At 42.3% G+C, this 24,204-nt stretch overlaps 2 protein-coding genes across 2 annotated transcripts in view; both read right to left on the reverse strand.

Annotated features, from left to right (window-relative positions):
• Positions 1-10,134: 10,134 nt before the first annotated feature.
• CARTPT (CART prepropeptide) lies at positions 10,135-10,810 on the reverse strand. The gene is made up of 3 exons (XM_062513733.1): positions 10,667-10,810; positions 10,486-10,569; positions 10,135-10,242 (listed from the first exon to the last, which is right to left on the reverse strand). The coding sequence occupies exons 1-3, from the start codon at positions 10,808-10,810 to the stop codon at positions 10,135-10,137; spliced, it is 336 nt and encodes a 111-aa protein (XP_062369717.1).
• Positions 10,811-18,198: 7,388 nt separating this feature from the next.
• The window catches only part of MCCC2 (methylcrotonyl-CoA carboxylase subunit 2), a 34,376-nt gene continuing 28,370 nt past the window's right edge, over positions 18,199-24,204 (reverse strand). The window contains exons 16-17 of the mRNA XM_062513232.1: positions 24,046-24,131; positions 18,199-18,316 (exon numbers count right to left, since the gene is read on the reverse strand). Of these exons, the coding sequence (XP_062369216.1) occupies positions 18,199-18,316; positions 24,046-24,131 (204 nt within the window). The remainder of the gene's footprint in view (positions 18,317-24,045; positions 24,132-24,204) is intronic.

The following is a 24,204-nucleotide window of genomic DNA, read 5'->3' on the forward strand; positions in this document are numbered from 1 at the left end:
ATAGTCAAGCTAGTACTTGATGAATGCTCAGTTTTTGATAGCACCATTGACAAATGTCCCTAGCATTAAGTATTTTGGGAATACTCAGAATCAGTTTCATTCATGGCTTCTGCCAGCTTTGTAGAACATTTCTTCAGTAATTCGAGACTAAATTGCATTATTTTTATTAGCTGGTTTCTACTCAATTAAGTAATTATTAAGATCAGGTATCTATTTAATTGCAGGAAACAAGCAAGCAAACAAACAACTCCTTTTTGTATTCACTGCTGCATTTGTATTCTTTCAGAGCTGAAAAGTTTTCCACTGCTGAAGTACATGCCTGACTGGAGAGTAAGAAGAAGGAAAAGGAATATAATTGAATAGGAAATGGGATGAAACTGTTTACTTACTGGCATTCCAAGGAGAAAAAGTTAGGCTTACTTAAGAAAGAAGTTACAAAATTAATAATGGTACTAAAAGAAGTAGTTCTGCTTGCTCAAGAACAAGAAGGGACTGGATAAAAGTTGGCATATCCAAAAAGAAAACTCTTGCAAAGCTCTTTCCTCCTTTTCCATCACATGATGAAACTTGCTTACATCTTCTGCTGACCTGTATGCATACGTGCATGCAGGGAGATTTATTGGTTGATTCATAGATAGGTAAGTGTGTGTGCCCTCAGTAGGAATTCTGAAATACATTGGTAAGGATTTACTTAAGGTATTTTAAAATTAACACAGCACCATGACATTCTTGGATTGTCTTTCCTTCCTCAGCATCAGTCTCTCCTGAACCATAATAAACACCAAAAAATATGTAAGCATGAGTTAAGTGTCTTTCTTATACAGCACAACCCCCAAGCCCCACCTCCAACCAAAACTACAATTTCTCTGAATAAATTCCATGTTTCTTAAACTCCCATCTTACAGTCAAGGATCTGGTTAATAAATTTCCAACATTCATAAGATATTGTAAATCAAAGCATAATTTCTCATGTCTATCTTCACATAACTCTTGTTCTTCTGCAAGTGTGTATCTGAAGTAATTTTAATTCAAGTGGTACTCCTCAGGCAATGTACCAGATTTACTCAGGTAACCTTTAGCTGGATGGTCAAATTGGGCTCCTGGCTACTCATTTATGTAAATATCCCATTTCCAGGCACAATATACATAATCCAGCAAACTGATATGATAATTCCTCTACCAAATGCTAAACTGTTTTCCAGCCCAACAGACTTCGTGTATACTCTTCGGCTTCTATCTTCTGCTGAATTTGTAAAATATGGTCAAAGAACTAATCTGTGTATATATTTAACAATGCTTGGATGAGCATATTCTTGTAAAGGAGACATAAAGCAAATCAAAATTGACTAACAAGTCATCCAGAGTTTGGGTGGCATGAAAAGTCTCCAGTGCAAGGTGCCTTCCAAGCACAGGGGTGACCTTGCTAACCCTCAGGTGGGAGAGCTACCCAGTTGCTTTATGCAAGCGCCCACACCTGCTGAACCGATGCTGCGACATTGCATCCTTTTTTAATACTACTTTCTTTGACTTCAGGAAGAGCAAAGGATGGATGAAGAAGGATGCAAACAGTACATACCTGTAGCTTCAGTTCTGTTAAGGAAGCTTACTTGAATAACTGTGATTTCATGCATACTTGATGATGTCGTCTCTTCATGTTGATCATGGCTCTTCAGTACACGGTACATGGGTCTTCAGGGCAGCAGACTTCCCTCCCTCTTTTCCATTCTAGAACCGGGGGAAAAAGCGTTATTTCCTGACGGAAAGTCTCCGCACAGTAGCCAGCACCCTCTTGTGTTCACGGAGCGCAGAGGCCGAACCCCGTGCCAAGTAACTCCGGGTGACTCCGGAGCTTCATCCTGAAGTGCCTTCCACAGCCCCAAACCTGACCTAACAGCAGGAACCTGAAATCTTGCACGTTTCTCCAATAGCTGCTGGCTATTGCCCAGGCAGGAAACCAGTAATTAGCATGGCTGCATGTACCTCATGTAATTTTCTCACACACCACCAGAAATATTCTGATAAAAAATAAATCGAACAACTTCTGCCCCAAGTCTTTCTTTTGAGCTACCACTGCCTTTCCAAGCAGCTTGGGTGGTTCTCAAAATAGTTTACACTATATCTTCAACAGAAGCCAGGAAGTTTTCCATGGCTCTTCAGATTTCCAATTCTTTTCTCAGCTAAGGATTTATGAGATTAAAATAACCCTAGAAATAGTGTAATAGCAATGAAATGGCATAGGTAAATCCAAATCAGAACAAATACACAGTTTAGCTAGGGTACAGTACTGGTATCTAAATAAAAGAACAACCAATGGTGGATCAGTTCTCCAGCCACTAAACTGTCCCTGAAGTGTGTTGTTCTTGTTTTCCTGTTTGGATTACTTTGGACAGAAATTCAGAATTGCATATAGTTTGCATACAGTTCTTTGTGGAAAGTACTCAACAGCTGCAGAGTTTAATTCCTGAGGGAGTCCACAAAGCTGTGTTGAGGACATTTAGGCCAGATATTTGGAAAATGTTCTTCACCCAGACAGTGGTCAGGCACTGGAAAAAGCTCTGCAGAGAAGTGGTCTCAGCACCTGACAGATTTCAGGAAGTTTTTGGAAATGCTCACAGGCACATGGTGTGACTCTTGGGGTGCTTTGTGCTGAGGCAGGTGCTGGACTTAATGATCCATGTGGGTCCTTCCCACCTTAGGATATTCTATGGTTCTCAGAGAACTGCATATTTTCAAAGCTTTTTAAAGTCCTCCTACAGAATTCTGTATATAATTCTCTATATAATGTTCTTATTGCACAGCAGTCATTCTCCAAGAATCTTCCAGTTCAATCACCATTTTCTGTTTAATTCTGCAGTTTTCTTTATGAAAAAAAAGACAGTCTAAATATTTTGCACATGAATATAGCTGTATTTTATTAGGTACTTACATAGAATTTTGTCATCTTTGCTAATGAGTCTTGAATAACTTTTCCACATAAGAATACTATTAAAACTAGTTAAATTTGAATCTGATTGAGTTCACAAAGTGACAGATATAAAAATATGTGTTAGCTTGCAGTAGGTGAGTTAAATTAAGGTAAAATATATCCTGAAGAACGTGAGATGCAGAGAATGTACTCATGTATAGCATGAGTTCTGAATGCATTCATGAAGGTAAATTTAAATGATTACCATCAAAATTAATTAAAATGAAAAAACAGCTTTGTATCCTGAACCACAGTGTTCCTTATGTATACAGTGAGAGTGAAATACTGCATGCAAAAGCCTGCTAGATCAGCTCAAGTTAGGGTATGACATGTTCTAAGTCCCTGTAATTTAATGTGTATCAGGAATACAACAAAGTATGGGTGAGAAGGGATTTCAGCCCTTGCAGCCATGACAGGGAACAGTGCAGCATCCTACGTGGTGTACTTTTACATCTGCTGTCCTCCATTGCTTCATTATGAAATTCTGTACCTGCATTAGTGTTGATAATATATTGTCAGGGAAAAAAAAGTCCCCTTGCTTTTTGATACAAATCAACTAGTTATTCTCTCCTTGATCCTACTCTTTAAAAAGACAGACACCATCCACTAATCTCCACATGACTCTAGTATCACAATTTAAATAAGACCAAAAATTCTATGTTCAGGTGCAGAAAAATATCCTCCCTGATTTACTTCATAAAGATTACTGATTATTCCATCAGTACAAATAAGAGGTGAGGTTACAATAAAACTGGCTTGTGCAACATCCTCCCTGGATATGTCACCTAAAAAGTGATAATCTCTCACTTGCCTTTATGCTTTTCATTATGCTCTTAATTTTAGTTGCATTTTGTTTAACACATTGTCCTACTGTCATCATTAGTTTCATTTCTGTGATCTCTGTCAAGGATGTGCATTTTGGTCTGAAGTGTTACCTGTTTTATGGATAAGTGCAAGCAAGCAACTCCCAAATTCACAACCAGAATTCAGTAATGCTTTAAACAATTCTGTATATCAATTAAGTCTTTATCTTGGCCTTGAAGATACTGAAGCAGTCTTTTAATGCTCAGTTATTGCATTTCTCAATGGACTCTGTGGTTTGGTTTCTTTAATTCCTTATAGATGTCATGAAAAGGTGATTAGAAGAAAGTGGCAAACCTCTAAATAAGACCTGTAAAATCTTGTTGTAAATATTTGTGAACTCAGTGACTATTCTGAAGGATTTTTGTGGTTTGACAATGGCCAAATGCCAGGCGAAAGTCACTCATTCACCCTCCCTGCTGGGCAGAGGAGAGAAAAATTTAATGAAGGCTTCATGAGTTAAGGATTAGGAGAAAACACTCGAAGGGCAAAACAGACTCATCTTAGAAGTATAAGTGAATTTATTATTAACAAAATCAGAGGATGGTAATGAGAAGTTAAATAAGCCCTTAAAAACAACTTCTCCCCTCAGCCCCTTCCTCCTTCCCACTAACAATGCAGGGAGATATGGCATGGGGCTTTGGTCAGTTCATCACCTGAGCTTTTCTTCTGCTCCACAGGGAGAGAAGTCGTTCCCCTGTGAGACCATGTTGGTTTTGCATGGCCTAGTTTATGGTAGGAGGGGGACCACAAAGGTGGTTTCTGTGAGAAGCTGCTGGAAGCTTTGACTGTGTCTGGCAGAGCCAATCCCTGACAGCTCTGAGGATGGACTCAGCTTGATGTCATCTGCAAACCTGCACTTAATGCCACTGTCTGTGTCATTGTTGAACACATTTAACAGTACTGATCCCAATACAGACCCCTGAGGGACACCACTTTTCACTGATGCCCATCCAGACATTGGGCAGTTGACCACTACCCTCTGGATGTGACCATCTCATCAATTCTTCATCTGCCAAGCAGTCCACCCATCAAAACCATCTCACTCCGATTTAGAGAGGAGGATGAGGTGGGGAGTGTGTCAAAGGCCTTACAGAAGTCCAGATAGATGACACCTGTAGTTCTTCTCTTTTCTCTCCACCAGAGAAGACCAGTGACCAGGCACCATTTGCCCATGGTGAAGCTGTGCTGGCTGCTTCAAATCATCTCCCTGTTCTCTGTGTGCTTTACCGCAGCTTCCAGGATCTGTCTTCCCAGGCAGAGAAGTGAGCCCTCACCACCATCCACTCTATCTGTGCCAGACCCTGAAATGTTATTTGTGGTTCACAGCTGGAAGCCAGCTGCTGGTTCTTTACATTGGTGTGATCATTTCTGTGAATCCTGTAGGATCCTACAATCACAGGGGACCAGAAGAAGGAAAGTACTTTGGGGACAAAGTCTGGCTCCTGTGTGGTTGTGGTAGTTGTGTTACAGTAGTGCCTGCAAGTGAGAAGACATTCTGCCTCCCAGTCAGACCAGGCAGGCTCTCCAAGTTGCAATCAAGTCAATTACTACATACAAAAGAGTATTTGCCATTTACTTGTGAGGAATTAAAAGAGCCACCCTTGAATTCTTATGCTTTCATTTCCAGTCTCATTGCAGTTGCCACTGCAGACAGACTGTGTGGAAGGGCTCCAGGCAGGTCCCACACACCTTCTGCACAATCTTGCCAAAATCTGAAGGCCCAGACCTAAGCTGAAAAAGGGTTTGCACAGATGGGATGAGGGACTGGGGAGGGAGGAGGGGGTGGGCAAGTGAAGGGAGGCTGCTCAGGCTCCTGAGTCTCTTTCTGTGCAGCCTCCTTTCCCAGCAAGAGGTGTTTACCACATCTCCTAGAGACCTAGATCTGAAGATCTGAAGGGTGACTTGCTGGGAGTTATAAGGGGTCACAGAGTCTCTAGATGGGCTGCACATTCCAGATTGCTCTATTGTAAAGAAAAAAAACCAACCAAACAAACAAAAAACCAAACAACCCCCCCCCCCCAAAAAAAACAACAAAACCCAAAAACAAACAAACAAACAAAAAAAGAAGAAGAAAAAAAAGCACCTTCCCCCAAAAGCCTTCCCCCAAATACCATTCATCACTGCTAAGCTAACACGCTCATTTTAGAGGAGAGACAGCTGCATGCTGAGAATGTGATTGCACTACCACACTGCCACCTCTTGTTCCTTCTGCTGGTTTCGTTTTTGCCCAGCTCCAGTCTGCGGTGGATCCACTGCCAGCAGAAAGGCATAAAGTCTCCACTGCTTTTGTTAAACTGAAACCTTAGAAGGAAGAGCAAATGGCTGGGTGCAATGTCATGTACTTCTATACAAGTTACAAAATGTGGAATGCTTGAAAACATCCACATATTCTATCAGTGTTGATTGGTGTCTAACTATTTTCTCTGGTAACTCGAAGAAGGAGGTACTGAAAGAAATGGGGTGGGGAGAGGGGGAAACAAACCAAACCTATGACAACAACAACAACAAAAACACAAAAAAACCCCACCAAAAAAACCGCCCCAAAAAACCCAGAATCTGAGAAGCAGCAAAACCATCTCAGGGGAAAATGTCATGGGATTTGTCCAGTATATGTGAAATACATTTTATCCATGCAACGTTAACTCCAAACTCATTGATTTCTGATGTGAACCTCAGTTTTCCTCTCAGTATTTGTGCAATCCCTTGCCCAGGTGCTGCCACCCATAGGCATACATTTACATTTTCCAAACGTTGGTTAATGAAGAGCAGTGCCTGCCTCCACCAGGAACACCAAGCCTGAGAATTGTGTAGAGCCTCTTGGAGAAAACTTGGCTGCAGACAAGTAATGTAAGTTGATCATCTTTGAGTTTTGACTAGGTGGTCTCTGGGAAGAGGTTTGCTCTAGAAGGAGGTTCACACTGTGCTAGCTGGTACAATATGGGGAAAACCCACAGACAGCAAGGAGAAGAGACAAACTGGACAAACTGTCTGGGTCTCTTTGTCCAGCTGCTTGATGTTCAAATAGCTTCTTCATTGGGGTTGGACTACTGACAGAGATGGGGTTTCTGCATGGGTTCTTTGATTTCTAGCAGTATATTTAATTTTTATTTATTTCAGATAGCAGTTATATCTTGAAAAAACACCTTTTTGCTTGACTTTTTCATGCTGCCTCCCTATGTTTCAGTCATGTGCAGAGTAGCTGAAAACGGGTAATGTTTTAGCCAAACTCAAGCGCCTGGGAGCTGCCAGAAGCCTCCAAAACTGGTCACTAACCCAGACACACAGCACTGATCCCTTGGGCTGTGGGACCAGCTGAAACTGCTGGCCAACCCATCACACAGAAAGAAAGGACCCCGCAATCACTCAGTCAGGAGCAGTTTTCACATTTCTTTCTAGCTGGAGGATCCAGTCAATAAGAAATACTTGTTCTTCAAATGGTGTTGGCAGGAGGCAAGCAGATTTACTGTGGTTGATTTCTAATACAATAGGACTTGAAGCAGCTGAGATTTTCTACTTCATACTCAGTAAACACATCAATTCTGAAACAAAGCTATGGAATCCAGACTTTCTTGCAACCCTCTCTGGTGTCTAAATCCAAGATGAACCCTCCAAATCTCTGCTTCTTAGTATGGTGAAATCAGGAGGCATTTAAAATTAAGAAAAAATTTGTAATTTCATGTAATTGATTTCAGGAGTGAAAAATACACAAATGCCAATTCTATCCTGACTCTTACAGCCCAAGTTTCTCTCCTCACCTATTTTTTTAATCTATACAATATAAATATCTGTGATGTCATGCATATAATCAACAAGTTAAAGCCTTCAGGTTAGTCACACAATATTGCAGAGAATATTGTCATAATGTCAGTATCATGAAAGAAAACCCAAAATCCTGATTCTTTGAGTTAGGTATTAGATTTATAATTTTGATGTTTATGTAAACCACCTTTTATAATTTTGAGCACTACAATCAGGCAAAACAAGAACTATAAAATCAACACATATGCTGAATAGTTCTTGAAAGATTTTAGTCCAATATTTCATGATTCTGTCAAATTCTGTGTAAATACACATTCAGTAAATGCTACATGTATAGTCAATGTACACAAGCAGTTCATTGAGATGATTGTGGTACTTGGGGTAGTTCACAGCACTGATGGGACCATCCAACAGCCAGGCTATAAAAAATACCAAAATACAAGTCGTGGTTATTGTTTTATGTGAACCAAACAGAGATGCAACAAAAATGTTTTCATTATTCCTTGAAAAAAAAGGGGTTTCTACAATATCTCTGGGAAATACCACAAAAATATCCAGAAGCAGTTACAAGTTCACAAAATCTGACACAGGGCTCCAGCCCTGTGAATGCACTATCACACCTGTCCCCCACAGGTGTTACTCACTCAGAGTCACAAAAGCTGCAGGCAGAGCTGGCTGCAGCTCCTGACTGCTCCATCCCTGCTTGCTACATATCCATTTCTCTCTGTCAAGTGCTCCCTGAACAGTGCACCATGGCTCCTGCTTTATTTAACCCTCCTCTCCTGACTCCCCCACATACACAGGCCAGTACTTCCTTGCCCATGAATACCTCAGTCTTGTGGCCCCACCTGTTAAGACAGCCTTCACACTCCAGCTGTTTTCATCTACAGTTTATTTTGTCCTTCTCCAGGCTAGGAAGAGTTCATTTTAATGTTGAAAAGTAATAACAAATCACAAAAATAAACCCCAGCAACTAGAATAGTAGTAACACTGATAGCAAAAGGAGCAGTGGTGGGTCTCTTTTTGAAGACAGCTTCCCTGTACCTGTTTCAGTCAGAATTGCTTATGTGCTCTTATTGCTTAGGAGTAAAGCAAATGCTTTACAAAGCCTTTTTCTCACAAAACTCTCACCTAAATTTGTGTGCTCTTCAGCATGAAATATGAAATTTCCTTGCATGTCTTTTCTCTGTATCTGTCTTGGCCCATGCAGGCCCTCATCTCCATGCTGACAGAATTAAGAGCTGGTACTTGCAAAGACATCCACGGATGAATTGTGGCAAAGGAGGGACAAGAAGTTCCTTCAGGGATCCATCATTTATGGGACTCAAACACAAAATAACACAGATGATCCAGCCTGTGGTGGTTGTCCCCCATACACTGCCTCCCCAGACAAATCCCTCTAGCCAGGATCCACCCTGCCCTCTCCGAAAGAAAACCTGAGGTCCTAAGCCACGGTTTTTGTCACAGCCCCTTTGGGTGCCTGTGGGGAGGGAGCAGATGTCAGTGGAGCAGCACCAGAACCTTGATTTCTAGTGCTGTCCTGATCTGGCTGATAGCCTGGCTAAAGCACGCTGCACAGAGTAACTACCTGCAGTAGTTTTGGAGATGTGCTAGAGATTCCCATGTGTGAATTAAAACACCCAAAATACCGTCATCAGAACATTGACTTTATTAATAGAGACAAAGGATTAAAACACGTTATGAGTTTGCTGAAATACAAGTGTACCTGTGGAGGACAGACATATTTATATACATCAGCTCACTGTAGAAATGTGAGCCGTCTGGTCTAGGTGACTAGGATATCCCCAGGTAGTTTGCAACGAATCCAGACAGCTTTCTCTCCGTGGTGACCCTGGTAAAGCAACCGATTTCGCCCTAGCCCCACCCCAGCCAGGCTAGTGCCGGACCCCCTGCACACCATCAGTGTCTCATGCCGGACTTTCTACAGCACAGGGTGAGCACAGCTGGATTTGGTGCAGGTGAACCCCACCGAGGGCTGCTCGCTGCTCGCTCTGGGGTGTGCCGAGCTGGGTCCTCTCAGCAGGGAGGCAAGAGAGAAGGGGCCAGGGTGCTTTGGACACACCCGCATCCCGCCTGTCCCCAGCCACCCCAGGGGAATGCCTTGGTCCCGGCTCCTCCGGCCGGCAGTAAGTGGATGTTTCCCGCCCGAGGAAGGAGCCGGGCAGGCCGGGGCACGGCACGGGGCCAGTACATCTTCCCGGCACGGCTTGGAACTACTCCGGTCTGCACTAGGACGGCACTGCATCTCCCGGGACCGGCACCTCTACTCCTAAGGTACGGCCCGGGATATTCCTGGACGGACAAAAACAAGCGGGGGTGGAGGAGAGGGAGAGGACAGGGTGGGGAGGGGGAAAGGAAGAAAACAGCTCCACGGATGTCGGATGTCACGGACGGCGTCACACGGGCGACGCGGGGGCTTCTCGCCGCGTTTCTCGGGCGGATTTGCTGCGGGAAGTCGCCGGCACGTCGGGGCGGCCAGAGGTCAGTGCCTGCGCTCCCGGCGGCCTGTCCCGGGGCGCCTCTGCTTATAGGCACTTGAGGAGGAAGGAATTGCACGACGTCCCCCGGGGGCAGTCGCAGAGCTTCCCGATGCGAGCCCCCTTCCTCACGGCGCACTGCTCCCCGGCGTCGCACTGCGGGCAGCGGCCGGCGGTGAGTGGGACCGCCACCAGCACCCGCCCAGTCCTGTCCCGGCCCGTCCCGTGCCGTCTAGCCTAGTCCCATTCTTTCGCGTGTCGTCCTGTCCCGTCTAGACCAGTCCCTTCCCTTCCCTTCCCTTCCCTTCCCTTCCCTTCCCTTCCCTTCCCTTCCCTTCCCTTCCCTTTCTTTCCCTTCCCTTCTATCCCGTCCCCATTCCGTCTCGCCGGGACACCCACCATGGGCACTTGCCCGAACTTTTTCTCGTAGTGCGGTCCCCTCTTGCTCTTGAGCTTCTCCAGCACCTCCTGCAGCGCCTCGATCTGCCGAGAGACCATAGAGCGCCGTCAGACCGCGCCCGCCCCGGCGGCGCCTCCCGCCCGGTCCCGGTCCCGGTCCCGGTCCCAGCCCCAGCCGCACCAGCTCCTTCTCCCGGGAGGCGCCTCCGCCTCCGGGCGCTCCCAGGTCGCGGGCGCGGCGGGCCGGGGTCGATCCGTGCCCGCGGGCGCTCAGCAGCAGCGCGGCCGCCACGGCGCACAGCGCCAGGGCCCGGCAGCTCTCCATGGTGCTGCCGCCGCCGCCGCAGCCGCCGCCGCCTTTATAGCGCCGTGCCCGCCCCGCCGTGCGTCAGCGCCCACCGCGCCGCGCCCCGAGTGCCGGCACGGCGTGGCCGGGCTCCGCGCCCCCCACCTCCCGACCGCCCCAGACAGCTCCCCAAAGCGCCGGCCGTCCCTGGCCCTCGGGCTAAACAACGGATCCATCTCGGAGGGCGACCGACGGGAAGGCGGCCAGCCCAGCCGCACCCTGTCCGCACTCCCTGTGCTCGTCTGTGAGCAGAGTGGGAAACTATTCCCTCATCCCTGGCGGCTGGGATGGTTGAGGGAGACGGTGGACATTGGACACCCAGAGATGAAAGTGGAAGTCGGGCTTGCAGACTAGGGAGACTAGGATTGGAAGTCGACACAAGGATATGGCAGGAGGGAGAGTAAGTACTCCGTGGGCTAATGAAAAGCACGATGTGCTGGAAGGAAGAGCCTCTGAAGGAGTGCGGGGGGGATGGAGGGGGGTGGTAAATAGTGATGATGAACAACAAGCTGATGAGGATGTGAATGCTTGAATAAGGACAGGTGGGAACCAACAGTGTGGGGAGGCTCAGGGCCATTGAGAGCAAGGTAAGAAGTAGCATCAAAAGGCCCAGGATAAAAGCAACGGCTAATACATCAAACAGAACTGTGAATGGTGCTTGAAGTCAAATACCATACCACTGAGCAAGTTCTTGGGGACCATCGTACGCCCTGTGTGAAATGTTTTGGGAGAGAAATAGTGCAGTCACCAAAAGGAGACCTAGCATCAGTGAACACATTCAGACTTTTCCACTGACGTTTGTTTCAGCAAACCCAGTGGCCTTATGTCTATGAATACTCTTACTGAAAAGATCCCTGGCAGGTCAAACTGGCCCAGGCCTCATGGCCGTGGTTGTGGCAGGGACAGCTCTTCCCATTAAGAAAAGCAGTGGCATACCAAGAAGAGCATGCAAGAGGAAGGACAGTGTTCAGCCTTCTCCAGCCTCCTCTCAGTCAAGGCTGGGGTAAAACAGAGTGGCTGAGCAGCAGTTTGCTGGCATGAGACATTTGGCCACCTGGTGGCTGGGACAAGGAGACAGCTAGCTGGGTCTGCCTGTGAGGAGGCTTGGCTTCAAGATCACAGCTCTGAAGTAGCTACGGGGATGTTCCTGCCTGCAAGTCAACAGCAGTAGTAACTGGGCTGTCTCCTTAGGTGAAGGGAAGATAATTTAGAGAAGGAGGAAACTGGAAACCTTGTTAACAAAACTCTCCCAGCTTGTTAACAAATTCTTAACAGCTGGTCATTTGTAGGGAAGCTAGGAAGAGGAGCTAGGAACAGCTTGAAAAGACAATACAATGCGAGCACACACACAAAGAAAGTTGTTTAGAGAAAAATTAAACAGGTCCAGGCATGGGCCTGTTCATTTTTCCAATCAGGCAGGCATTTTTTCAAGGGAAAAAAAAGAGTGTGGTTTAATAAGTAATTTTCAACAGCAGCATTTTGTTTGAGGCAATTAAAAGGCCCTGATTTCTCTATCACGTTGCTTGCCTCCAGTGCTGCATGTACACCTCTTGCTGTTACCTCCTCCCACACACTCCTATTGATCATCACATCCAGCAAAGGTCTCATTTGTAATTGCTGGTCGGAGTAGAGATCCTCTGTCTGTCTGCATGAATCCTCCAGTTTCATTTAGCCACAGAAAAAGATTTCAGATGTCATGCTGGTGGTAAACCATTCATAGCAAAGTCCAGGCTTTGTTCCCAGGCTGGAGCAAAATCACAACCACATGCAGTACTGAAAATGATGGGTGTGCCAAAATGAAGTTTCTTAGAACTGAGAAGTAACCCAGGCTATGAAAAATGCAATACTTCACACAGAGAGGCAGATATATGGCCTATTTAATTTTAAAAGAAATATCTGTGAAGCCTGACCAAAACTTCAAACCATATTTTATAGTATGAGGATTACTCATGCAGTGTTGAACACACCAGAGAGGCTCAGAAAACATCACTGCTTTCTTTCCAGCTTATACTTCTAGTCAAAAGCTGAATTTAATGTTAGCTACTCCAATATTGTTGAATGTGGAGACAACTACAAATTTCTGTTTCCAAAAGTCATTATATCTGTCTGGCTACAGAAATCCACAGAACTGTACAAGTTTCTGTGTCAGTTACTGTCTGTATCACACTGTCTCTGCAGACATCACTGTCCCTTATTCCCATTCAACCACTGTACACTTTGTCTCCAGCACTAGGGGATAAAAAATCAGCAGGATTAATATCAGCAGGATAGATGAATATTAAGAGCCAGAGACTCAAGGTCAAGATACAAAACCAGAAAATCACTGTTTACAATAACAAAAAGGCAGGTACTTTCCAACAGCATCAGTAGCCAGTCATAAGACAGCTGGCTACGGAATGAGGGGAGCCTGTGGCACGTCAGAGCTCAGCTCTGGGTAATCCACATGAAATGTAATCAGACCTTGGGGATAGACTTAGGTACAGCTCTGTTGTACCTAAGTACTAATTCAAGTTTCTCAAAGTTAACTTTCTCCATGCAGATCTTATCGCACACAAGGTACAAACAGAAGAGTAACAGCATGCATTAGCATCTGTATATTAAATGAATAATTTTGAAAGTCATGCATGCTTTTCATAATCACACTTCGCCATCATGATCAATTAATCAAGTGTACTTCTAAAAGTAGGAAAATAATGGAGGTTTATGTTGATGCTGGTGAGGAATTCTGAGGATTTATGTGTATTCTAGTTTTGGCTTTGCATAGACATGGAGTTGGATGGATTTTAGGACTATTAGACTCTAGAGATTAGTGTCAAGCATTTGAACAAGTGCTCTACTGCATCAGAGACATGAAAATGGACATTGGCTTTAAGTGGATGCTTTAAGGCTTTGCAGAAAAGCAGCAGGCTTTTATAACTGCCTTGTTGAATTGCCATAATTTATAAACCACAGTTAAAAAAAATCATATACCATCATTGGTTTTCTGAATCAAGACTTTTTTTTTACTGAAGTCTCGAACACAGAGGAAAATCTAGGATAAATCAGAGTTCTGCCACAATTGAAGTAATAAGAGTCCAGAGGCATATTTGAAAGACATATATCTCAGCAGGAGATAGCAATTCATCTTGATGAGTAATAGATTGGGAAAAAGCCACTTAAATAAAAGATGGGTTCTCAGAACAGTACATATACTGATGCCCACACAAACATGGAGGCTACACACTCCCCAATAAACTAACCCCACACAGGTGGAAGAGTGGTGGGAACAGGTCCCCAGTGGCTTCTCCATTTCTGCAGGCAGTGCTATTACAGAGGCTGAGCACTATCCACATCTCATTTCAGCCCTGAAGACAGGCTTGTAATGATTGTGTTCCAGAGGCTCTACCCTGATGTTTGTTAAACAAACTCCCACCAATTTTGATTGAAGACCAAACTGTAGCTCTCAGGTTACCAGCACCTTCTTAACTGCCATGAAAATAAAAAAGAAAATGGTAATGGGTACATTTTTACAATACATCCTGAATTCACCATCTCAGCCCAGGTAATCCAAGAAGGAAACCCTTGGTTACTGCAAGTTTCTAGGGACATGAAAAGCAGCTTAGCCCACCTCATTCATAGTTTCCCATTTCCTTCTGTTGAGGTGTTTGAAAACACCCTCAAGGTCACAGTATTGACTGTTTTAAACTCCTTGCAGTTAAATGTTAACCTCTTAAAGATACCACATCTAACTATCACGGAGAAACGGAACTAGGTAACCTCTTGGCCTAGGTAACCTCTTCTCAGGGGCTGGAGGGAGGCACATAGCTTGGAACAGCTATGCCCCAGGTAAGACTAGACAGAAGCAAAGGTTCCCAGGAAGTCTAGAGCACCTGGTGTGATGTCCTGGTCTACCAGTTTGTGTACTTGATATGCCACAGCTATTTCCCTTGTTGTTCAACCTCCATTTGAAAAAATCAGTGTCATCCCAAGTACCACCCTTTCCAGTAAGGAAACAGACTAGTGGTTGAGAGCTGCTTCAATACTACAGTGAAGAGATTACATGTACCAGAGACAAATAGAAGTCTTGAAATAGTCACCCACAGCTTTTTACATTGCTTCTGCCATCAAGAATATTATGTCCTTACAGTGGCAGCTACCTTTAATTTAGGTTTGTTTGAAATTTCCTGTCCTTCCAGAAGAGATCCTACTGGTAGCACAACACAAATGAAAACAGAAAATTACTGTTGTAATGGCAACCGTGTTAAACCTGAAAAAGAGCTGCTACTGCAAAAGCATGAGATTCCTGGTGGCAGACACAATGTGAGAGCTCTGGGTGATTATTTTGAGACAGCAGGAATAGATCTACCAACACCACCAAATGTGGTGCAAGCACGGGGTCCAACTCCTTGCTCCTGCTGACTCCACAGAAAGCAATGTTTTTCAGCAAACCTTTGGGCAGAAAGAGACCATCTCAATGATCTAATACCATCACACACAAGGGGCACTGGGTACATGTAGAGGAGACAAATTCCTAATTCCTCTGCAGATACCCGTGAGGCCCCTTAGTATTGTCTCTGAGATAAGAAAAACTACTTAACTAGAAATGACTCATGTTAGAAAAATGTAGACTCTCTCTTATCTTTTTAGAATATTATGGGTTAGATTTGATTCTTTATAATTGGTTGTCCCAAAGAAAGAAAGATAATGTACTTGGTTAAAATGTGTTAACCCTGTATCCTACTGGTTTACTTTTGATTCCCCCCAAACCCTATCAAAGTATATGTAGTAGCCCCCCATATTTGGAGATTGCTGCTGGACCCCTTCATAGAGAAATAAAGCCTGTGGAAAAAGTCTGTGCTGCTCTCCCAGTCTTTTTATGTTGGCTGAAGAAAGGCCATGTAAGCAAAGATAAAAACAACAGCAAAGCTGACTGCCTGAAAGGCCAGCACTTACATACCTTGTAACCGACCCCCTGCTCAAGAAAAGCAGGGGCAGGGGGAAGAAAAGTTACAGGTACAGCCAGTTCCCCATATAGAATGCAGCATTGTAACATGCAAAAACTTTTCCAAAATAGCTGTGGCGTGATAACCACTAGTGGGTCTCTGAACTGCTGTTCTGCACTGAAGATCCTCCTTGGTAGTGACTAACTAGATCATGCTGATAGGAGTGCTAAGCCTGTGATGATAAATTTCATTTGCTGAATGTGTTTACAAAGCTAAGTATTATTAAGACAGAACACTCCTATTTATTCAGACGTGTTTTGACTGCTTGCACACATACTCAAAGAAATTTTGACAAATGCAAAGAACTGTCTTTTCATATGTAACAAGCAACAGAGAATTACCACTCTCATAAGCATCTTTCCAAACATATCTGCTTCTATCATCTGTATCCCAAGCTTATCTGTTACTGTCTCCAACTTAGCATGATTTAATGACCAGTGTAATTGAAAGAATATATTCAAAATAAAAGTACTATTCAGAAGAGATCAGATTTTTTTTCAGAAACAGGCAGTAGTCCTCATGGCTTTGGAAGTTGACAGGCAAGAGTGACCTCTATAATTAAGAACAGAAAATCAAGTACTGAACTGATTATTAAACTGGAGTAGGAGAAAATACAATGCGTTTCTTCTTATTGGAAGCCACTGACAGCATTTCAGGGTCTGGAACTCTATTTCTCCTTGCTCACATATTTTAAATATATATCTTATAAATCTGTATTTAAAAGTAGGGTATTTTTAAATGCATTTCAGAAACCTACTAAGCATAAAAAATTTCACTTTACTTTCAGGATCAAGGAATCTTGGGGTTATGCCTGACATGTTCACAAATATGTGTAGTGAGACAAGTGGCACAAAAGCATAGCTCTGTGCCTAGTTGGCAGTATTTTAAACTATTATTCTGTGTTAAATATTTATTTAATATACTAAGAGTAAGTATGAGAGTGCAGACCTACAGAAGTAATTTTTCTAGTGGTGCAGAACACACCAGGCTTTGGATACATTTTATCTCAGTAAAAGGAGAGGGAAATTTGCTCTTTTTGTGCAGTACAGAAGTGTGCCAGAGACCACACAGCTCAACATATGCTAGGCTTTATACATTGTCTATATCCCATACTGCAGATTCTCATTCCAAAGAATTATTTCATTTTATCTTTTGCATCTGTCTGAGACACAACTGGAAAGGCAGATAGCAGACCTTCCATCCTCCTCCTGGATCCAAGAAGAACTCCCCTCCACACAAGCCTAGGAAGATTACAGCTAGCACCTTGCCTGGGTGATCACTCCTCTTAGCAGGCCAGCACAGGATAGGACCTCTATTCATGTACACTGGCTCTTCTTGGATTTGACTCTCAGTTAAGAATATTTCTGGCAATGGCCGTCTGGGCACCCATAGAGCAAAGCTAGATTAAAAAAAATCACCTTCCTCTTCCCAGCTAGAACAGTATGTAGTTTCTACAAGGTGCAATGTTTACAAAGAGAACAAATTAAATGACAGACAGTGACTTCTCAAAAAACTTTACACTTCAACAAGCTACCCTAAATAAATCAGAATAACCAAAGCACTCCAGCATTTCAAAACCCCTTAAGTCAATGGATTTCAGGCTTCTGCTCTGAATGAAGCATTGATCCTTGTGGAGAGAACACTCTTATCTTCGTGAAACCAAAACTACTAGAAGGACCACATGTCAAGATGTTTAAACATCTTTGCAGCCAACCCCTGTCCTCACATATGCTCTCAGCAACCTGCTGATTTCACAGATACCAGCACATGCCGCCTATCTCTTCCAGAAAACATCATGCATCCATCAGGTTCAATAGTTGTTTTGACTTCAGGGAATCACATAGAAAAAGCAATGTTTTTTGGATGAAAGCCAGAGATAGAACAAGATGACAACAACTGTATGAAATCTGTAATTTCATGCTGCGTTGAAATCCTTGGCTGCCCTTACAGCACTTCTCTTTTACAGAAATTATTTATTAGCAAATGTGGGTTTTTCTTTGTTGAACTGCAAAAGTACATTTATGGGAGATATACAAAAAAGAACTAAAAGAAACTGATAAGCACCAAATATGTACCATATTTTGCATATTTATTTATGTAAGAGATAGCATCAATAGTTTCTTGTTAAACATTAAGTATAGTGCTAGAACCTGCAATTTATTAATGCAATGCAGTTATATAAGCACTTAAATGACTAATCTCAAATCACTATCAAAAAATGGAAACACTGTGTGACAATTACAGTTAGTGAAAATAATGATGTAAGTTTCATTAAAAATAGCATCTGACAAATCTTTATTTTTAATCACCACTATATTGTAGTTAAGTGTGCTGCCCATCCCCAAATAAAATATACAGAGGTAATTTTGATGATCACGTTTAAGTTTACATCCTGAAAACTCCAAATTCTGTCTTCTTTGTAGGTGCATTCAGTGCTGCACTGAGACTGAGGCCCAAAACGAGTCTTGTGTCAGCTGGATCAATAATTCCATCATCCCACAATCTAGAGGAAAAAAAAAACCACAAAAAAGATATTTTGTACTCTTCTTTCAATCCTAAATGTGCCCAAGAGGACTGCAAACTGTATATGAATACATGCTGATAAACTCAAGGCAGCAGCAGACACTTGAGTGTTTTCCATATTTGCTTTATTCTGTCATTTGCTGTGAAAGTAATACTGATCAAATCAGATAAATATACTAAGACATTGACAATATATACTTTTTATTTTACAAGGTGTATCTATCCTCTGATGCACAAAATGGAATTGCAGTAGAAGACACCTTGAACAAGACCAGACACAAGGGTTCAGGCTCAGCTCTAGGAGCATATTTTCAAATTATTAGACACAGAACAAAAAGGATACCCAACTCAGAAAGAATACTCTGCTATAAATAAATCTTACCATGGTGCAGTTTCTCAAGCAGGACACAAACTAAATGGGGCACAAGAGCAAAACTGAAGTACAGAAGAGGAAAGGATTTGGAGAAGGAGAAGATTTTGCTGCTAATTGGACAAAATCAGGCTCCTTCTTTTTTGGGAGTGAAAACCAAATTTTGATTTAAGAAGCCTGCACCACAGTAGCTGTGGCACTCACTGACCTGGCTGCCAGCCAACAAGCAGAGAATGAATTCTGGAAAAATGACAGAATCATAGAATGGGTTGGGTTGGGTTGGGAGGGACCTTACAGATCCTCTAGCTCTAATCCCCCCACTATGGGCAGGGACACCTTCCACTAGAGCAGGTTGCTCAGAGCCCCATCCAAGCTGGCACTGAACACTTCCAGGGATGGGGCAGAGGATTGCTCCTCTGAGCAACCTGGTCCAGTGCCTCACAGTAAAGAATTTCCTCAAATGTAAAAAGGAGAAAAACTTATGGCATGGCAAAAAGACCCCCTGCTATAAACCCAAATTACAAATTTAAGAAAACTGTAGCTCTATCAAACTCATTTTAGGATTCTCAGTCAGTACCTCCTTCTAGTGGGCTAGTAACCCAAGCACTGGAATATTCTAACAGCCACACTTGTACCTGCATGGAAGCAGTAGTAACAGCAAATTCTGTTTCAGATAACTCAAGAGCTGTCTGTATCATAAGCTGGATAAAGTGCATGGTCTAACTTCTGCTGTTTGACTCCTATGAGTAACTTCTTTCCTAACTGTATCTTTAAATCTTAAATAATAACTAAATTTTAGACACTAACTCATTAAAACTTTTGGGTTTATTTGGGCAATACTCCATTGAAAAGACTCAGAAGGAAGTGCTTCTTAACATACAAAAGCAAGAGCAATTGGAAGCTTTTTTTGGTACAAAATAGTTGAATAAAAACTAACTTGGTTTTACAGCGACTTACTTAAGAGATGTTTGAATTTTCTTGATTTTTCTCAAGACAATGGTTGTAGCTTGATATAACCCAACATAACAGAATGACCAAGACAGTATTTTCTATACTTCCAACTTAATAGAGTGTGCATTACCAAAGTTTAATGCATATGCTTTTTTTTCTTCACCTTGTATTTATATTTTGATTTAGTTATGATGAATATAGTCAGATTAATCTGCAAAATGAATGGAGAAAATCCTTCTTAATAATGAAAACAAAAGTAGTTTTGTGAGGCCAAATCAATCCCAACCTTCTGTTTTCTTAAGATGGTGAAAAAAACCCCAGCTTAATGAACAATTTCAAATATATAATTTCTACTCTTAAGTAAATTTTGGTTTCTTGAGTGTTACAGGTTTGTTTGCCCTGCATATAATTTTTTTCCCAATAAATACGTGCAATTAACTTTCTTATTTATGAAGCACATTGAAACAGGATGACGGAATTCATAATACTTAAAAAAATCTGCTCAGGGCCTGGAATGGGCATGGATGAACTGAATCCAGAAGAATCACCAACTTAGTGCCATACCTCGCAAGTTGCAACTTCATTGTGATTACTGCTGCAATAAATATCCAAACATGAAACACATTTTAATGGCAGGTTTGGGTTGGGTTTTTTTTTTTCCTTTTTTTTTTCTTTTCGTAACAACAAAACAACTGACTTATATTGGTAACTGTAGAGATTTTATGTTGCATGGAAGTCAAGCTGCTTTCATAGGGTCACCCCTGGCTTCTGCTTCTCTTTGTTTAAAGAAAACTGCATTCTCTACTGGGATGTAACATTAATAATTAAACTATCTATTAAAACCCCATTGCAGGAACATGAGTCACACTACACTCATAAAATATCTGTAATTGAGATAGTGTGAGTAAAAGAAATGAAGTTGCCTAAAGTAAAATGCTTGTGTGATTTGTTAAGATGCAAACCACTGAAATCTTTTAAGAAACCTGTGAGCAGATTAATATAACTCATTAAAAAGGGCGCTACCTAATGACTGCCATTAATTAAGACTGCTCATTGTGAAAGGTTCTAATCAAAAAATTGGTTAAAGTCTGATTAGAAAACACAACTGCAGGGAACAGTATTGACATCCTGTACATATAGGAAGTTATGACTTATAAGCAAAATGATATAAGCAGAATAAACGGATATTTTCTTATCTTTTAAGATCATTAGGACGTTTTCCTTCTCTCTCCTTACTACTGCTAAAAGCTTGATTCAAAGCCTGATGAAGTCAAGTGGAAGGGTCATGTCAATCTCAATGGATATTAAGGGTGAGGTTGACATCCGGGCAGTATGAGGGAGCCTCCAAACCTGCTGCACACAAGCAGAATACAGACAACAATCTTTGTGCTCATCTATCATTTTTACTCTCTCAGAAATGCGAAGCTGTTTGTTAGAGTTTCCTTGTTGACCTTTTTGGTGGAGGAATCTCAGAAAACAAAAGCTGTCTTGATTTAGTTTCAATTACAGTACTCTGACATTTGGTTGACAATCAGCTGGGGTTTACCATGCCTGGAGCCCAACAGGAATGGGCTGTAAAAGGCACTGGTTACTCCTCCCTGAATTACAGCAAATGCTTGCTAATAAGCAGCTGCTGATGTTGGCTGAGGAAAGAGTTGTCTCCAAGGTGTAAGGTGAGTGGTACATCCTTCCTCTTGAGTACACTTGCTGCAAAGACTGTAACCCACTTCACCTTAATGTTTCTGCTTGGACAGCCTACCCCACAGTAATGAAAACTTCTGAACTATTGATCTGAGATCTTGCTTAGGAATTAATTAACACAAAGAATGAAGGGCAGGAAACATGAGTATATCCACTGAAATACCCAATTAACTCTACAAGAGAGCAATTAAAAGCTCCTAGACTATGCCAACTGCACCTGCTTGAACTAAAAGGTGAGAGAAACCAGCCAGGACTGCTTTGACCTGAGCCACTCACACACTGTCGTCAAAAGCACTCCTTTGTGAGAAGAGACATTTCACCTTCATTGCTTATGGTGAGATAAGCCTCAGTGGGATCTCAGCTCTGACATTTGACTTCATGTCTCAGCTGGGCTTATTATCTTGAGTGCAGCGTCACATGAACCCAACCACATGCAATCCAGACCCACGCTAGTTCTCAGCCAACTCATATCTGTGCACTGTCACATTTCCTTTCCAAGAGGAAACAGTAAGAAGTGCGTAACTACCTTGCTTTTTCAAATAAATGACACATCACCTAGCACTTTCTAACGCCTAAAAGCACTTTCTAACACCTAGGCTGGGCAAATTTAAACTATTTGCTGGGGTGACTACTAGATTTGCAACTTCACAAAATGGACAGGTATTCTAGAAACATAAACTGGTAAACGTTCATCAGAGAGCACAAAGCTGGCATTCAACACTCAAGTTTCATGTCTAAAAATCAGACATTATTAAAAATTTTAAATTTGAATTTTTTAATGTTAGTCTTAACTTTACATGTAAAACTGCTTTCTTACAGATTAGTAACTTCCTGCTGTAAATACTGACAATCATATGTTGGTTTTAGGGAGAGAATAAATTTTTATATTGCTAATATATCTAATATATTGAATGTTAAATAAGTCATGAGTAAAAGAGTCTGACTGTTTCCAGTGAACATATAAAGAAAAGCAAAGGTAGAAAAATAACATTATTTATCTTCTCTGGAGTAGGGATTCATTTTAAATACAGACAGTTTGACTCATTTTTAAAATGTTAATATATAAGTGGAATATTATTCTTAAAATCTAGTTAAAAAAAAACAATAGTACATTTTTTTTTCATTTTTCTTTCTTGCCTTAGAGCACAAGGTCAGCTGTTAAAGGTCAGCTGTTAAAAACTTTTGAGCTATGTCTTTTACCACCCGTTACAGATCAAGTCTGATGAATGTATTCATTTGATGAAACATTAAAATTAATGTCTATTTCCCAGGCATAAATATCTCAGTTAAATATATTCCACTATCCCTACAGAAAAGAGTAAATTTAACAGTAATTTAATATCTTACTTCTGATCATGAAGAAGTAGCTCTTCCCAGGTTACCTGTCCCTGCTTCCGCAGTGTGTACATCTCCTTCTTACTCCTCAGTTTGAAGAGATAATCCTTGCCCAGTCATGCTAGTTTCCAGCCTGCCATGCTCAATTTCCTACACACAGGAATAAAGAGCTCTTGTGCTCTAAAAGTGTCTTTAAAGAATTGCCAGCTCTAATCAGCTCCTCTTTCCTCAAGGAGTTTCCCAGGAGATCTCATCCACTAACCCTTTAAACATTTGAAAGTTCACTCTCCTGAATTTTAGGGTCTGGAGTTTCTCTTGAGATCCTGAACCCAACCAGGGTGTGTCTGCTACAGCCCCAGCTGCTTCCAGCCATGAACTCTTTAATGAGCCCCTCTGCAGTGGTGAGCACCAGGCCCAGCAATGCTGCACCTCTGGCTGGCTTGTCTGACACCTGGACCAGGAGGTTGTTCCCCACCTACTCCAGGAATCCTCTGGGTTGCTCACTGCCAGATCTGCTGCTTTCACAGCTGACATCTGGGTCACATGCTACCCTCTACCACTATTAGCAGCTGAGAACCTGTGGAAAATTAGCTTTTAGATACCACAAGCAGAAAGATATGCAGGAACTTTAGCACTGACAGGATGAAACTAATGCAGAATAACCACCAAAGGCCTAGAAAGCTCCCAGGCTACTTTCCAGATGTACCTGGATCACTTCAGGATGCCACATTGTTTCATTAGCCTAACTAGTTCCTGGTTATTTACTAATAATATTTCATCAGCCTGAACATGAAATGCTGCAAAGGAGTTCTCAGCAAACATGAGTATGCTGTACCCATTAGCTAAAGCCGTACACCATCACTGCTATCATCCAATAAAATTACCTACCACAACTATGACCCGAAATTTGCCAATGCCTTCAGGTCTTCTTGGAACTGCTGCCTTCTTTTCCACTGGCCTCTTCTACTTGCAGGACCCCACTAAAATGGATTCCTCCTAATACACATGTAGCCACTCATTATATTGTTCAATGGGCTTCAGAAAAGTGACCAGATACTACGCTGGGAAGACTGATATAAAACTTATCCAGAATAAAACATGTAGCATAGAAACTCCATGCTACCATGTAATTTCTTACAGAACCAGTGAAGTAATTCCTCCAAGTTCATGCTGTCTTCTGAAACAGTTCATGGTACCAGGTCACAGAGATAAGACAGACGAAACACTGGTTTGAATGCACATCAAACACAGTGTTTGCTTCTGACTGCTCTGTTGCTGTTCTTTAATACCAAAACTTAGATGTCAAGTCCCATGATTACAATTAAGTTTTAGAATAGTTATTTGTATGTTACCTTGCACTGGAATAGTAAGGGTTTCCTTCCTCCTCGAACCTCCTAATGATTGGCTCCTTCAAAGCTGCTTCATCTGCCTCAGACAACTAAAAAACCACATAAAATATTCTTTAATATTTTCTTCTCCAATAGCAAAGCTTTATATGCAGCATCAACCTG

This window comes from Cinclus cinclus, chromosome Z (assembly GCF_963662255.1).
Source record: "Cinclus cinclus chromosome Z, bCinCin1.1, whole genome shotgun sequence".
NCBI classification, from domain to species: Eukaryota; Metazoa; Chordata; class Aves; order Passeriformes; family Cinclidae; genus Cinclus; species Cinclus cinclus.

Excerpts from the sequence above, each read along its gene's own strand:
- CARTPT (XM_062513733.1), bottom strand. The coding sequence starts at position 10,810 with ATGGAGAGCTGCCGGGCCCTGGCGCTGTGCGCCGTGGCGGCCGCGCTG. Across the intron at positions 10,570-10,666 it reads CCTCCCGGGAGAAGGAGCTG|ATCGAGGCGCTGCAGGAGGT; the intron begins GTGCGGCTGGGG and ends GTCTCTCGGCAG. Across the intron at positions 10,243-10,485 it reads AGTTCGGGCAAGTGCCCATG|TGCGACGCCGGGGAGCAGTG; the intron begins GTGGGTGTCCCG and ends CGCTGCCCGCAG.